This window comes from Procambarus clarkii, chromosome 32 (assembly GCF_040958095.1).
Source record: "Procambarus clarkii isolate CNS0578487 chromosome 32, FALCON_Pclarkii_2.0, whole genome shotgun sequence".
NCBI lineage: Eukaryota > Metazoa > Arthropoda > Malacostraca > Decapoda > Cambaridae > Procambarus > Procambarus clarkii.
In genome coordinates, this window is record NC_091181.1 from 34,409,249 (window position 1) to 34,425,912 (window position 16,664).

Genomic DNA, 16,664 nt, shown 5'->3' on the forward strand with positions numbered 1-16,664 from the left:
CATCAAGATGACAGTTGTGATAATCATTAACAATTTTAATTTTTATTTAACATAATTCTCCAATTACAATTACAGTATTGTACTTCATCTTTTTCTTAGCAATCCCAATAATAAACTGCATTCAATATCAATTATTCATACACCATATTATTTTATGTAACCAACACAAAATAACTACATAAGTATTTCTCTTACCTTCTCTTATTTCTGCCATTTTGGTAAAACACTTGATACTGATGTGATTGCCGACTGCAGAGAAGCGTGGATTGTAGACTTTGCCGAACTTGGCAGGCACTTGTATACACCATAACCAACTAAACCATACATAGACATTTTAAACGTAATCTTCAGAATTTTACTCGAGAGACTTGTGGGAGGAATCCTGAAAAAACAAAAATATATAAGCAATAGAGAAAAACACAAGCCAAAATATAATAGCAATATTTTCCAAACACGCACATTTAAACTTAAAGATATAATACACTAGTAACTAATTGTACATATTATATGTCATGTACAGCATGCATACAGGTTAGGGAAAAATTCAAGTGCATTTCACCACTAAAAATGTACTTGCCTCATGATGGGAATAATATCAGCATCTGTAACCTTTCCCCAATGTTCCACAATCCCAGGCACATGCCCAATCCCAACAACGCCAACAACAACACGAGGGGAGATTCCTGCAACAAACACATCGTACTGGATCGGTTATTAAATACAGTACATAAATTCATTTTTATTTATGCTTCACACACATTTAATACTATTTTGTATTTATAATTATCTCTAAGTAATATTCCCTTAGTGTTTTGTTCCATAATTTGTTACAGACATGTTCATAAGAATCAACTCTTTCCATAAACATTTTTCTTTACCTGATCTTTGGTTTAATTTTATTACTGACCTTACACTACTTTTCTTTTTTGTGATGAAATCCTGCTCATTGTGCTCACTTATAAAATATAATATTTTAAGGATTCAATAATATACTGTATTACTTTATTTTAATCTATTGTAACTAATTTTAATTTTACCAGACTGCATCCTACTTTTTCCCCCATACTATTTCCATCATCTTTAATAATTCCCTTCTACACAATGTCTCCTGGAACACAAGGTCATATAAATCTGGGATTCTAGTGCACTTCCTTAAACCTCTCATCACAATCTGTGATATCACCCCAAATGTGGCCAGTCTGTAGGTGCTGTTAATACTGTATTATAAATTTTGCAAATGTATGACATGTGTGACTGAAAAAGGTTTTAGCAAAAGCAATTAATGTTAAAAATAAAGTGCACAAACCTGAAGGAGACAAAGGGTTTGGAACAGGCTGTGCTGCAGCCTGCAGTGAACGACACAGGTACAGGTCACGCTCCTTAACAAATACTTCACTTATTGCAGGGAACTGACCCGTCATCTCTGCCAACATTTCCTCTATGAAATCTCGCTGCTTACATTTCTCCACCTCCTCTTTGCTGTCAATGCAAAATTATAATTTCAACTCTTAACATTTGCTACTGCATGATATAAGAGCAAATGTTTATTTCAACCTAGTGTTATGTAAAATTCTGCATAACGATTCACCTGCGTAATCTGTCAAAAAAAGTGTAAGCGATGACTGACAGCACTAGCAGCTTCTGTTTAATAGTGTAAATATAACCTACAGTCAAACATAGTACTGTCTTACTGGACCTGATTAGTCCCCCTCTCTACCTACCCCCAGTAAGAAAATATTTTGCCTTGAATTAAGCATTTGCCACCAAAATCATCAAGTAGTTCTTGTAACCATTACAAAAATATACATGTTCTATATTTGTCAACTCTATTAAAAAGCTTTAAATAATTTATATTTTTTCATAGAAGATACAGTACTTTTATCAATAGAAACTACCCAATATTTTTATTTTTTTTTTTGCATGAAATATAAGTGACCCCCCTTAAGTTACTGTATAACTGGAGGCAGCTTATACTAAATGAAACAGCTCATTCATACATATACAGCCATGAAATTTTGAATTGGCTGATAAAAAGTATATGCAAATCTGAATAAAAAGCACCATAAATATTATGAAAGTATACAAATAACAGAAGCTAAACAAGTTCTTGTGACTTTACAATGCTGTACAACTGAATGGACTTGTGCCTAGATATACAGTACCTACAAGTTCAATCTGGTGCAGTCAAGCTGTACAGCCAGAACTACTAAACCATTTTATGTAACAATGTTCAACCATCCCAAATATGAAGTCTGACAAAACGTGTCCAAATTTACATGTTAACAGGATGAGTAAACAATATTAATACAGATTTGTTTTATATCTTGGCAATTAATAACAGTAGTTTTGCAGCTTTCCACCAGTCATCCAGACTAATGATTGTAACCAATGAAGAATGCTTAAACACTACTGGTGTTTTAACACTACAATATTCCTATAATTTATGCAATTGGCAAGCACCAACATTAATGTGTTGTTTCTCCTTATGCTTCTCTAGGTTTTTTTTTTTTTCCAATTTACTATTTCATTGCGAATAAATGCTCAATACTGTATTTGCATATTTCCTTCTAGGAATATACAGCTATTGCTCTCTTCTACAAGAAAATCCAACAAGCAAATTTTAGACAAATACTTAAAAGGTTTGGTGGTACATAACTCAGTAACAAATATGTTCCAGCTTTTACAAGAGAAAACCTGGACTACATTATATCATCATTTGGTCAAGGAAAATCAAACATAACGAGGACACACAACAATATACACTAACCTAATTGGTTCCTTAGATGTAAGTATGTGCCAAGTGAGCTTGACCTTGTGCCAGAGTGAGAGGGAGGCCAAGGCACGAGACAATGTGACCTGTATAGGCCGGTCACCAAGCTGGATTATGCACCCTGGAGCCGACTGCCGAGCCTAAGAGAAGAACACACTTTTAAGAGCCAGCAATGTGCAACATGTTACATACAAGATAATAAAACATTCTTAAATATACCATTTTACCTTTTTCATTCTGGTACTCATTCGTGAAATAATTATGTATCTTTATTAACTTAATAAAAACTCCAAATAGATATGAACAAACTCAGCAATGCTTACAACTATAATGCCTAACGACAACTTACCAAATAATGGCACTTGCCTATATCGCCACCTCGTTCTGCTCCCTGAACTTGGGGCAAATAAAGTAACTTTTTCAGCAGCCATGTTATTCAAAATCATCATAATTTTCATGCTTCCCCACTTTTATAGGTTGGAGAGGCATCGCCAAAGAAGAAAAATGCTCAAAGATTGCTATGGACTACCTTTGCACTCATCAACTAACTCCTCCAACATTTAACATTTCACCTCTTGCATCCTAGTGAGAATACCACCTTCTCCACTCTTCTGAGAGTGGTGTAACCATTCCCAAGATCGACTGAAAGTTATGAAACATCCTTTTTAAATGTTCACTCAAAATACAATACAGAATTCAAGCAGTGTATCTAAAACCATTAATCCCCCAAAAAAGAAGATGCAGTGTGAAGAAAATAGAGTTTAAGATGATAGTGGTGTCCATAAAAAGAGTGATGGCAGCAAAGTTCAAGGTGTTAAGGACAATAGGTACAAAATACCATGAAGAACAAGTCAAGTTTTTTACATTCTTTGCTAAGATTGAAACAAGACCTACAAGGCAAGGGCATTATGCAATTTAAAATGAATATTTTATGCATTGTGGCAGTGGTGCAAGCAGAATATAACAGGAAGCTGGTGGCTCATGGAAAAAGCAAGTGTGACTGATTATATGCCAATGTAAGTATTGCTGGGAAACTTGTGTATTCAAATATGTGGCTTAGGACCTTCAAACTCTACCATGGCACTGTATTCAACAAACAATTAGCTGGGAAATAATCTGCCAACATAATTGATAAACACAACCAGGTACTGTATCGTAAACTCGGGTGCATTCTGGAAACAAATTTCTTCCTAAATAAATTTATAATAGATATGAAAAAGGTTTGCACTAAAATATTTTAAGCATACTCTCAGGTTCAGTCACAAAAATGATCCTGCTACTGGCTACAAGCTCAAAGAAAACTAAGAGTGCTGTGTTGTTCCAATGTTGCTGGGGCTATCTTCTTGAGATTATCTTGAGATGATTTCGGGGCTTTTAGTGTCCCCGCGACCCGGTCCTTGACCAGGCCTCCACCCCCAGGAAGCAGCCTGTGACAGCTGACTAACACCCAGGTACCTATTTTACTGCTAGGTAACAGGGGCATAGGGTGAAAGAAACTCTGCCCATTGTTTCTCGCCGGCGCCTGGGATCGAACCCAGGACCACAGGATCACAAGTCCAGCGTGCTGTCTGCTCTGCTGATCGGCTCCCACATGTACACAAATGTAATATGATTTTTATTGGAAAAAAAATTTATGCCTAGACCACTAAAATGTGCAAGTCTGACTTACGAGACAAAAACCATGCAGATGACCAAAACATATTTCAAGAGGGGTCTAACAAGAATTTTGTACCAAAGGTGAAGGAGCACCCAAGAAATCTCCAGACATTTTTAACTTTACAAGTGGCAATACTGTACAGAGAAACCTCCATTATATGGGTCCCCATATTATGGATTCTAGAATTACTCGGACAATGAAATATCAGGTTTTCCAATTCTAACTGGAGGCTATAACATTTTTAATCAATTACAAAGCATTATAACAGTAAAAGCAATTCATCACATACCACATCTAGCTCACTAGCTTATGTTAAATTGTCAAATTTAGTCGGATACTGTACAGAAAATTCATATAAGATTTTTTTTGTCAAGATGAAACTAGTAAATGCATCAACCAAATTCATATAAAAACCGAGTGTAATTATCATACCATTTCATGTAAAGAAAATCTGCATAACTTTAAGGTTTCAAACTTTTTTTGCCATTCATTTCATGAAGATTTGTTTTAACTTACAGCAACCTTACTGGCTTGCAATGCCCACAAAGCCTACAAAAATTCCACAACACTAATTCTCACCTCGGCAAATGCCGTACGAAACTCGCCTCCTGGTGCCATCCCCAGTTGTTTGGTTATATGGGCTGACACAGACAGTAGTAAAAGGTACAAAATCCCTTGAATCTTTCCATGTTGACGGATGATCATCTGCATCTTTTCTAAGAAAGAGAAACCATTATTCATTTCACTATACAGTAATTACCATACATAGCATCATGTAGCTTCAGCATAAGGAAACAGTGACACTAAGGAGAGCAAGGAATGAGTACACCAATGTCAGGAGAGCAGTAGTTTGAGACTTCCATACCTGCAAAAATTAAAAATCATACCAAGTTGATGAGAGGGCTATATAAAAATTACAGTAAAGGACCATTGCACTCACTTCTATCCCTAGAAAGTTTTTGCCACTCTCTCAACACAATCATTTCATTACTTTTTCAATTATGACCATTAACTTTCTGCTTCCCATTTTTTTATATGCATTCTATAGCACCCATCATTCTCATTTGCAACCTTGTGTAAGTACAATTTTTAATCATGTAACATACTTAACTAGTGGGAATGAATAATTGGACAAAAATACATTTTTTATCATAATCAACTGTAAAAGAATCTTACTGAAATCAAGGCTTCTAGATTCCTGAAGAATAGTTTCTTCATCCAACTGTAAAATAGCTGTACGTGCCTTGCAGAGCTCAACAACAACTATATCTGGTTTTACTCTTCTAATTGTCTGAAAATACAACAAGAGATTTAATTCAACAAATTTTGTAATTTATTAAATGCAATTTGCTATCAACATATTACAGTGAAAGTCCCAAAATGTAAACATTTCTCACATCTGCAACATCAGCTTGGCTTTCTTTGGAAAAGTGTGCCGTTCCAACGAGGAAGACGGAACTACCGTATGAAGTATCAAGACGAGTGACAGTCTCTGGTAGCTGCACAGAACTTGGAATCCGACTGACAGCAACCACCTGGGAATTTGCTCCAGAGACTGAATGTTCCTCTTTTATCTCATCTTCATCATTATCTTCCACATCACTCTCACAACCAGATGGACTTTCTGAAAAATTTAAACATCATTACTGCACCAATTTTCACTAGAGAAGGTGTTAAAGCAGTTAAGAAATGAAGGTTAACCAGTTTCACATCCTAAAGCCAGTGATCATTTTCTTGTCCAGAAGAAAACACCAATTCTGTCGCTCACTCAGCAATACATAAAAAGTGTTTATCCAGTATAAACATTTCATGTTTGTGAACCTAATTATAGGGTTAAAACTCTGATTTTTATCAAAATGATTGGAAATAAATGTTCATTATAGGCACAAATAAGATTTTGCTAACCATTGCCTGGTATATGAGACACAGCTGAGATGCAGAAGTGAATAAAATCCTATATTAAGCGGTTACTCGTGATAATATGTTTTATATGATTATATTTTTTATTTATAATTATAATTTTATATATATAAAAAATATAAATTATTCAATACATTTTTCAAGTGAAGCATAACTTTGTGGCTCCATTGACTATAAGCATAGCAATGTAAAAATAATTTATACTAATTTATTTCCAGACCTCCTTATAGGTTAGAGTAGTGTTCTTCCAGGTAACTAGGGGTTCCACAAATGATAATGATAAATACCTAAATTATAATTACATGCAAATGTATTTTTGAGTCATTATTCTGTTTACTTTTTCTCATTTAACAAGTATCAAGAGCAACAACAAATTGCCTCCTTTCAGTTGCCAATGAAATCCAAGTGTGTTTATCCAGAGTACAACCCAGAATTATTTCAAGGGCACAAAGGTTGAGAAACGCTGGTATGGAGCATTTGTTTTTGTTTTCTAAATGTTCAGCAATAAAATGTTTTGCATACACTAAAAAGTGGAAACATTAGTTTGATAAAGAAGCGATTGTTAAATTTTGTATGCAAAATGAAATTTGATTAATTTTGCATCAACATGATGCAGAAATGAGGACAACCATGAAGATAATTTGGATCTGATGATCCATCTTGGGGATCAGTGTAGCGGGAAAAAAGTGTGCCATTGAAATGTCAAAGTGCAAAAGTGTCTTCAAAATGACATTCTACTATATTGCTGTACACTGCCAACCTTGTTTCATGTTTCTAGATTGTATCTATAAATTACATTAATTTTGCAATTTTACAATCTCTGTACTTCACAAGATGAGATATCCAAGATAGAATATAGAGTATAGCATTTGAAAAGAATTCACTTCAAGAAGCACAAAGATTTAAAAATCCAAATGTTATATTATAACAAATAACAAGTCTGATACCTGAAAAAATTTAGTTTATGAAGATTAGCTAAAGAAGCTCAACTTAGTAACTTGAGAAAAGAAGGGCCAGAATAGACATGATCACAACATACAAATTACAAGGGGTTAACTAAGCAATGGGACATGGGGTCAAAGACTAGAAAATGGAAATGAGCCACAAAACTATAAATACTCGAATGCTGTCTGACAGAAAAACGTGCCCTATTCTACTAACCCTCTCCTGTAGGAGACTGTGAGAGCTGGCTTTGGACACTGACTGTGACCCCAGTACTCGACTCCAAAGGTACGCGGGAATCTCTACTACTTGCTTGCTCTTTCTCCAACGGTTGAGGCTCAGAAGATGCCTTTTCTTCGTGCTCAGCTGTAAAGTATAACAAGAAATGCTCCATGAGAAAATGCACAAATATTTTACACGTGTAAACCAACCAAAACAACAACCTGATCAGATGACTTCATCTGAAAGATGGAACCACAAACTAAGAAAGGATTTTTTGTTTTGTTTTTTAGCTTTTTTATCCACCGTACTTCCACTTTCAATCAATTTCCAATTACTGTATTACTTTTTTTTTAAATTTGTACATACAGGGGGAATAAATACGAGGGAGAAGAGGGAATAAATTGAAGAGGAGGGGATAAATAGGAGGGGATAAATAGAAGGGGATAAATAGGAGGGGAAAAGAGGGAGGAAAGCAAGGTTGGGATAACTGAAAGGGAGGAAGGAGAAGAGAGAAATACAATAACACACATGCAGGAAGCTCTAGAACCAATTAACTAATTAGAAAGTGGAAATATTGTATAAAATAATGAACACTCACATTTATTACTTAATGGAAACTGCATAGATGCCGACACAACAACTTCGCTATCACTAATGACATCCTCTTCACTGTCTTCTACATCTTCTTCATAACCATCTTCTGATTTCACACTCACATTCTCTACAGAACTCTGTCAAGAATGGTATTCTTAAATTCAGGAACATTTATATAATTAATTTCTCACAAATATTGGATATTGTGCTTAAGTTAAAGATACAATTATATAAAAAAAATATACAGTACAAGATTCTAGGTTAATATTTTAATATACACAGAAGAATTTAGTGATCATTTAACAGCAGTACATTTAATGTACTATGACATTTTAATTCATCTGGGATGATTCTGGTTTACACGATATGTTGCTTTTCACTGAAGAAATTTAAACATTTGGGGTTTTGATTATATATCCTTGTACAGTACTGTACATTAATTACCAAAATTTAACACCTTCCTGGTCATTACCAAATAAATGATAAAACCCTGTTATTATGGGGTCATTATGCCTTAAAATTATTATTCAAAATGCTGCACAGTATTAAGTTCGACTCTTTTTGTATTTGTCTTTATATGCCCGTATTTATTTTTCCAGAATCCTACCAAATACAAAACATACAATTACGGTGTAACACTATCCAAATTTCAGAAACTGACATCAGTATCAGAATTTAATTAATCTGAAATTCTGTATATGCAATTAAGGACAGAATATAGACTTTTTCCTTAAATATTTTAAGAATTGTTCATATGGGTGACCCAGAGCCAAGAGAATTGTACCCATCTAGGCTTAATAGTAATTTAGGCATTCCAGAATTAATGCAAAACTTAATATTTAAAACTTAGTTAAATGATCATATAAATAAATATAATCAACATATACTGGTTTAATAGATAATATCCCTTGAAGTCATCACCTTTCAGCTACTGAGGGGACCTTCCAAGATATCAACCACTGATTGAAATGTAACTCCATTTTCTGTTGGAGCCCTCAGTTGCTCTCTGAGGTAAGTGCTGGGCTAGTGAAGCCTAAGGGAGTTGCACCAGGCCTCATAGACTCTCCTTTGCCTACCAGATGCCGAATCTGGCTCACTCTACAAGGTGAGGGCATCTTGCAAGTCAGATCCACAACAACAAAAAAAGAAAACAAGCAAACTCTTGTTTGCTACTACATGTATATTGATAAGAATATAGTAGCAAAATTAGGTACCAAAAGTTAATGAAGCAAATGATCATTACAGAGGGGTAAACACCACAAACCATGATTCATCTAACCACCACTATGTGGCAGCCTAGGTCACCAGAGGCACCAGCCAAGCAGCCAGGAACACGGCAAGTGAGCAATAGCATACAATCGGCTGTCTACGATTAAAATTCCCAGAAATCTAACAGGCAAGGGGATGCAAACCATGTGAATCTAAAAACCAGACCACCAAGTCATGGAACTGGGCTCAAGCACTAAAAAACAAAGACAAGGGGTGGAGACAGAAGCAGACAGCCAAAGTCCCGGCCAAGAACAGAAACCCATAGAAGGAACAGGTGCAATGCCACCAAGCTCACAGGTAGGAATACCAGGCAACAAATTTCACAAGCATTAAGGCACACCATCCCTGAAATTGAGCACCACATTCAGGAAGCCAACATCACAACCTGTGAACAACCTGGCAGACATCTCGAGTGTATCATCATCCAAGCAAGGACTGCGACTGTGTACCTTGATTCATACAGTGCCTTATGAAAGACTGGTTAGAAAGCAAGACTCATGGAATTAGGGGTGGAGGGAATTGCTAGCTTATGTTGGACAAGGGAATGGTTATTTTTAATGGAAATAGCATAAATGACCTTAGATCCAAGAGGGTAACTTTGGAAGTGGCATGCTAGAGGGTCTGTCCTGGAACCTGTTATTTACGAAATACATGAATTATTTAGACATGATTCATCAGCAACATTAGGAAATTTGTATATACAAAAAAGGAGGCTAGAAATATATTCAGAGTGTACAAGACTATTTACACAGGCTTTTCAAAGACAAAAGATTGATAGTTTAATACTGGCAAATGCAGGATTCTGAGCCTAAGTGATGTTAAATTAACACTTTTGCTGCCTAATGCCGCATATTCTGTCATAAAACCAAAATAGGGAGTATGCTGGATGATGTGAATGGCATTAATAATTTAAAAATGTGCAAAAATTCCATTTATTGCCCGAATATTATGGGACTTGTTTTAAAATGAGCACCAACTTCTTCCCATTCTATGTACATTGACACCTCGGCTTACAAATGCCCCTCTTTACGAACTTTTCGGGTTATGAGCCCAATTTCTTCGTAAAATCCGAATCGGGTTACGAACTTTGCCTCGGGAAAGGAAGTTTGTTGATACGCGTATACGTTCATCCTAAAGTATGGTGGTACGGTGACCACGTCTACTTACCAGTGCGTCCCGCCTAGTGACAATCACTTCTGAATTATTTGTAAAGAATTTAGAGGTTTTTCGGATTTTGGAGCATTTGAACATAAAAGTTATTATATATCTCGCCATGGGTCCCAAGAAAGCCAGTAGTACGGTTCAAGCCAAGAAAACACACGTGAGAATGACCACAAGGAGCAGCAACAAGAGGCAGCTGAGGAATATCCTCAGGGAAGGAGGAGGAAGTACAAAATGTCTTTCAATATTTAGGAAGTGGTGTAGGCTGTGGGAAGAAATACAAACTTTTGTTGAAATGACTCACCCAGAGCAAGCTGTAGTAGGACGTCGCATTAACCTTTTTAATGACACTGATGCCTCACTACAGACAGTGTTAAAACGAAAGGAAAAACAATCCTCTATGGATAGATTTTTAGTGAGAAAATCAAGCAGCGAGCCACAAGCAGGTCCTAGTGGTATGCAGACAAAATGTGCCAGAGAGAGTACTCCAGAGAAGTCATCACTGCCCGATGTTATAATGGAAGGGGACTCCCCCTCCAAACACTAACACCTCTCCTCCCCCCTCCTCCCTTCCTCACCGTCTTCCATATGCCAACGAGTCATCAATAAAGGTAAGCAATAACTTGTACATGCTTTAGTACTGATGATTTGGGTGAATTAGGTATAAAATTTATTTTGACGTTAATTTTTTGGGGGAGTGTGGAACAGATTAATTCAATTTACATTATTTCTTATGAGGAAAATTCGCTTCAGTTCACAAATTTTTGGCTTACAAACCGTCTCTGGAAACGGATTAAATTCGAAAGCTGAGGTACCACTATGTCTAACATGGCATCCTGACCTCGTCATGTAAGTGCTCACCCACGCTGAAGGCTCGCTGTTCTCGTGACAGCCGCAGCCTCCCCTCGAATAAAAAAATTTCCCCTTTCTGGTTATTTTATCTCTAGTATTTGTGTGAAGTTCCTAATATGAGAAGCTCCTAATTGGAAAGAAAATACTCCATAGCCATCAAATAAACTTTGAAAAGACCAGACAACCACCAACAATGTGGGAAAGAGCGAAAGAAAGATTACAAAGGTCAAGACATAATCGACTTCAGAACATCTAAGAAAAGGAAAAAACTACAAAAGATTGAAACAAAGCTCCACCCAAGTAATAGCTTAAAGCAATATGCCAGGACTAAACACCAGGCCAAGCTCACCAGAACTGCTGTAAACCTCAACTCGAAAATTTCAATACTGCCCGAACAAAGATCAGAGCTGAACACGACCACTTCAAACAGTATACGAAGAGTCAAGAAAAGCTGAGTGAGGCAGACAGAGCAATTGGAATGGGAGGACTTTTGGATTGGACTTTTTTAATTGCAATTAAATTGCTTAATTGCTCAAATTAATTGCAATTGCACTTTTTAATTGCAATCAAGTCACAATAAAAAACAAAAACTTACGAGATCCATCACGGAGCCTGCCATAGCTGATAAGCTTAACTCGGATTTTAACTCTGAAACTTTACCAAAATTTCCAGAGGCAGATATGGTATGGAGTACAAGCAAGAGTACTCCACCACAAGTATAATGACTTGGAGTGGAGTAGAGGTGGGGTTGGGGTGGAGTAAGGGAGAGGAAGAGGTGGAGAGAGGAGTTAAAGAAGAGCACTAAACAAAATTTAGGAAACTGAAGTTGATAAAAGACATTAAGGGTTTTCCAATAAAACTGCAAAGTTGAAACAAAATACCCAGAACAAAATTTCCTGTAATGATGGTAAATTATTTACATTCAACACCAAATTTCATATTACTGTACTGTATATAATTACTGGTATGAGATCTCAAAGAAAATACATTGCTCTTTTTGTATGACATTGTAATCAAAAGTTCAAATAATTCAAACTTGAATTAGGTACCCCACACCCTCTACCAATGAAAGACTGAAATTTGCTGAATATTTTATAAAAATCTCACAAAGTTCAGTTTTTTGGTAAAGAAAACTAAACCAAAAATTTTATCCAAATTGAAATAAAAATTATTTGGCTAAGTAACATGGCATGAAAGATAATCAGTCATGTCCTAACGGACATGATCAATATCACTAGTACAGTGTGGCTTAAAGTTAAAACTAAATTAAACTTTTGTAACTGGAGCTCACAATTACCAAGACAAAAATTCTTGCCCATGACAAGTCAAACTTCAGTAATTTACCTCTTGACAAATGAGCTGTTCAACTCTGCTGTGCTCATCCTCAGCACCTGTACTGGTGGATAGTTGACAAACGAGTTGGTCTACCCTGCTGTGTTCATCCTCAGCAGCTGTACTGGTGGGTAGTTGACTAACGAGTTGGTCTATCCTGCTGTGTTCATCCTCATCCTCGGCACCTGTACTGGTGGGTAGTTGACAAACGAGTTGGTCTACCCTGCTGTGTTCATCCTCGGCACCTGTACTGGTGGGTAGTTGACTAACGAGTTGGTCTACCCTGCTGTGCTCATCCTCAGCACCTGTACTGGTGGGTAGTTGACTAACGAGTTGGTCTACCCTGCTGTGTTCATCCTCGGCACCTGTACTGGTGGGTAGTTGACTAACGAGTTGGTCTACCCTGCTGTGCTCATCCTCAGCACCTGTACTGGTGGGTAGTTGACTAACGAGTTGGTCTACCCTGCTGTGCTCATCCTCGGCACCTGTACTGGTGGGTAGTTGACAAACGAGTTGGTCTACCCTGCTGTGGTCATCCTCAGCACCTGTACTGGTGGGTACACACACATCTGATTTAACATGAACACTTTTCTTTCCTTCCTTCTCCAATTTATTTGCAACAGAGAATGGTGAGGCAGTTAATATTTCTTGGGTCATGCTCGTCGTCTGAGCAACGCTGAAATTTTCTACAACTTCTCGAGAGAGAGTAATTAATGGTGGAATATAGCTTATCCGTAACCGACTTAGCGAAGTGGATAACCTTGCAATATTGTCAACTTCCATTTTATCCACACTAATTTGGTGTTGCTTTACCTCGGAGCTCCCCTGGGACACCTCGGAGCTCCCCTGGGACACCTCGGAGCTCCCCTGGGACACCTCGGAGCTCCCCTGGGACACCTCGGAGCTCCCCTGGGACACCTCAGAGCTCCCCTGGGACACCTCAGAGCTCCCCTGGGACACCTCAGAGCTCCCCTGGGACACCTCAGAGCTCCCCTGGGACACCTCAGAGCTCCCCTGGGACACCTCAGAGCTCCCCTGGGACACCTCAGAGCTCCCCTGGGACACCTCAGAGCTCCCCTGGGACACCTCAGAGCTCCCCTGGGACACCTCAGAGCTCCCCTGGGACACCTCAGAGCTCCCCTGGGACACCTCAGAGCTCCCCTGGGACACCTCAGAGCTCCCCTGGGACACCTCAGAGCTCCCCTGGGACACCTCAGAGCTCCCCTGGGACACCTCAGAGCTCCCCTGGGACACCTCAGAGCTCCCCTGGGACACCTCAGAGCTCCCCTGGGACACCTCAGAGCTCCCCTGGGACACCTCAGAGCTCCCCTGGGACACCTCAGAGCTCCCCTGGGACACCTCAGAGCTCCCCTGGGACACCTCAGAGCTCCCCTGGGACACCTCAGAGCTCCCCTGGGACACCTCAGAGCTCCCCTGGGACACCTCAGAGCTCCCCTGGGACACCTCAGAGCTCCCCTGGGACACCTCAGAGCTCCCCTGGGACACCTCAGAGCTCCCCTGGGACACCTCAGAGCTCCCCTGGGACACCTCAGAGCTCCCCTGGGACACCTCAGAGCTCCCCTGGGACACCTCAGAGCTCCCCTGGGACACCTCAGAGCTCCCCTGGGACACCTCAGAGCTCCCCTGGGACACCTCAGAGCTCCCCTGGGACACCTCAGAGCTCCCCTGGGACACCTCAGAGCTCCCCTGGGACACCTCAGAGCTCCCCTGGGACACCTCAGAGCTCCCCTGGGACACCTCAGAGCTCCCCTGGGACACCTCAGAGCTCCCCTGGGACACCTCAGAGCTCCCCTGGGACACCTCAGAGCTCCCCTGGGACACCTCAGAGCTCCCCTGGGACACCTCAGAGCTCCCCTGGGACACCTCAGAGCTCCCCCGGGACACCTCAGAGCTCCCCCGGGACACCTCAGAGCTCCCCCGGGACACATCGTGGCTGCCTTCGCTCCCCCGGGACACATCGTGGCTGCCTTCGCTCCCCCGGGACACATCGTGGCTGCCTTCGCTCCCCCGGGACACATCGTGGCTGCCTTCGCTCCCCCGGGACACATCGTGGCTGCCTTCGCTCCCCCGGGACACATCGTGGCTGCCTTCGCTCCCTCGGGACACATCGTGGCAGCCTTCGCTCCCCCGGGACACATCGTGGCAGCCTTCGCTTCCCCGGGACACACCGTGGCAGCCTTCGCTCCCCCGGGACACACCGTGGCTGCCTTTGCTCCCCCGGGACACACCGTGGCTGCCTTCGCTCCCTCGGGACACATTGTGGCTGCCTTTGCTCCCTCGGGACGCATCGTCGCTGCCTTTGCTCCCTCGGGACACATCGTGGCTGCCTTCGCTCCCTCGGGACACATCGTGGCTGCCTTTGCTCCCCCGGGACAAATCGTGGCTGCCTTCGCTCCCTTGGGACACATCGGGGCTGCCTTCGCTCCCCTGGGACACATCGTGCCTGCCTTTGCTCCCTCGGGACACATCGTGGCTGCCTTCGCTCCCTTGGGACACATCGTGGCTGCCTTCGCTCCCTCGGGACACATCGTGGCTGCCTTCGCTCCCCCGGGACACATCGTGGCCGCCTTCGCCCCTTCGGGACTCATCGTGGCCGCCTTCGCTCCCCCGGGACACATCGTGGCCGCCTTCGCTCCCTCGGGACACATCGTGGCCGCCTTCGCTCCCCCGAGACACATCGTGGCCGCCTTCGCTCCCTCGGGACACATCGTGGCCGCCTTCGCTCCCCCGGGACACATCGTGGGCGCCTTCGCTCCCCCGGGACACATCGTGGCCGCCTTCGCTCCCCCGGGACACATCGTGGCCACCTTCGCTCCCCCGGGACACATCGTGGCTGCCTTCGCTCCCCCGGGACACATCGTGGCTGCCTTTGCTCCTCCAGGACAAATCGTGGCTGCCTTTGCTCCCTCGGGACACATCATGGCTGCCTTTGCTCCCCCGGGACACATCGTGGCTGCCTTCGCTCCCTCGGGACACATCGTGGCTGCCTTCGCTCCCTCGGGACACATCGTGGCTGCCTTCGCTCCCTAGGGACACATCGTGGCTGCCTTCGCTCCCTCGGGACACATCGTGGCTGCCTTCGCTCCCTCGGGACACATCGTGGCTGCCTTCGCTCCCTCGGGACACATCGTGGCTGCCTTCGCTCCCTCGGGACACATCGTGGCTGCCTTCGCTCCCTCGGGACACATCGTGGCTGCCTTCGCTCCTTCGGGACACATCGTGGCTGCCTTCGCTCCCCCGGGACACATCGTGGCCGCCTTCGCTCCCCCGGGACACATCGTGGCCGCCTTCACTCCCCCGGGACACATCGTGGCCGCCTTCGCTCCCCCGGGACACATCATGGCCTTCTTTCCTTTTGTTACTTTCCACATTCTCATTTTCAACAACAATTGATGAAAAGGACGTTGATGGTAGACTATAAATTTCCACTGGAGTTCCAGGCGAATACCAGATCTCTCCAACTCCACCACTCTCTTCTAACTGCTGTTGATTTCATTTGGATTTAAGTGAGAAAATAAAATATTGATTTATACTTTAGAACATAAAACGGTAAACAAACTATATATCAAATTATAATTTTATGTATTTAACGTACTTGATTTTCATTATATTGTGAATTAAGAAAAAGAATCCATTCAATAAGCTATTTAAGCCTAAATTACAATTTACCATTGCTCTCAATATACTGTAAAGCATCGTATCAATACTGAAGAAGCATCCTACTCTTGCTCAGGTAAGTTGGTTGCAAGATGGTGAGTGACTAGTCACAGTGTTAAACTTCATACTGTCCTTGATTATGTCTAGCAATGTGGAAATCTATGAAAGTTGAATAATTTTCATTATTTAAAGAATATGCAGCAAACTATTTTACGTGTGAAACTACTGCAAAACCATCAACTAATGCAAATAATACAATATGTATTG

At 41.2% G+C, this 16,664-nt stretch overlaps 1 protein-coding gene across 5 annotated transcripts in view; it reads right to left on the reverse strand.

The window, feature by feature from the left end:
• Positions 1–16,664, reverse strand: part of LOC123759413 (traB domain-containing protein) — a 28,173-nt gene that overhangs the window by 3,443 nt on the left and 8,066 nt on the right. For 3 of the 5 annotated variants that reach the window (XM_045744461.2, XM_069335221.1, XM_045744460.2), the window contains exons 4-12: positions 8,110–8,242; positions 7,509–7,655; positions 5,825–6,051; positions 5,604–5,718; positions 5,007–5,143; positions 2,768–2,910; positions 1,307–1,479; positions 578–683; positions 196–382 (exon numbers count right to left, since the gene is read on the reverse strand). In XM_045744461.2, coding sequence (XP_045600417.1) covers positions 202–382; positions 578–683; positions 1,307–1,479; positions 2,768–2,910; positions 5,007–5,143; positions 5,604–5,718; positions 5,825–6,051; positions 7,509–7,655; positions 8,110–8,242 — 1,362 coding nt within the window. In that variant the 3' untranslated portion in view covers positions 196–201. Of the gene's footprint in view, positions 1–195; positions 383–577; positions 684–1,306; positions 1,480–2,767; positions 2,911–5,006; positions 5,144–5,603; positions 5,719–5,824; positions 6,052–7,508; positions 7,656–8,109; positions 8,243–12,731; positions 16,224–16,664 lie in introns of all 5 variants that reach the window. The other 2 variants (XM_045744455.2, XM_045744458.2) reach the window with 1 other exon arrangement.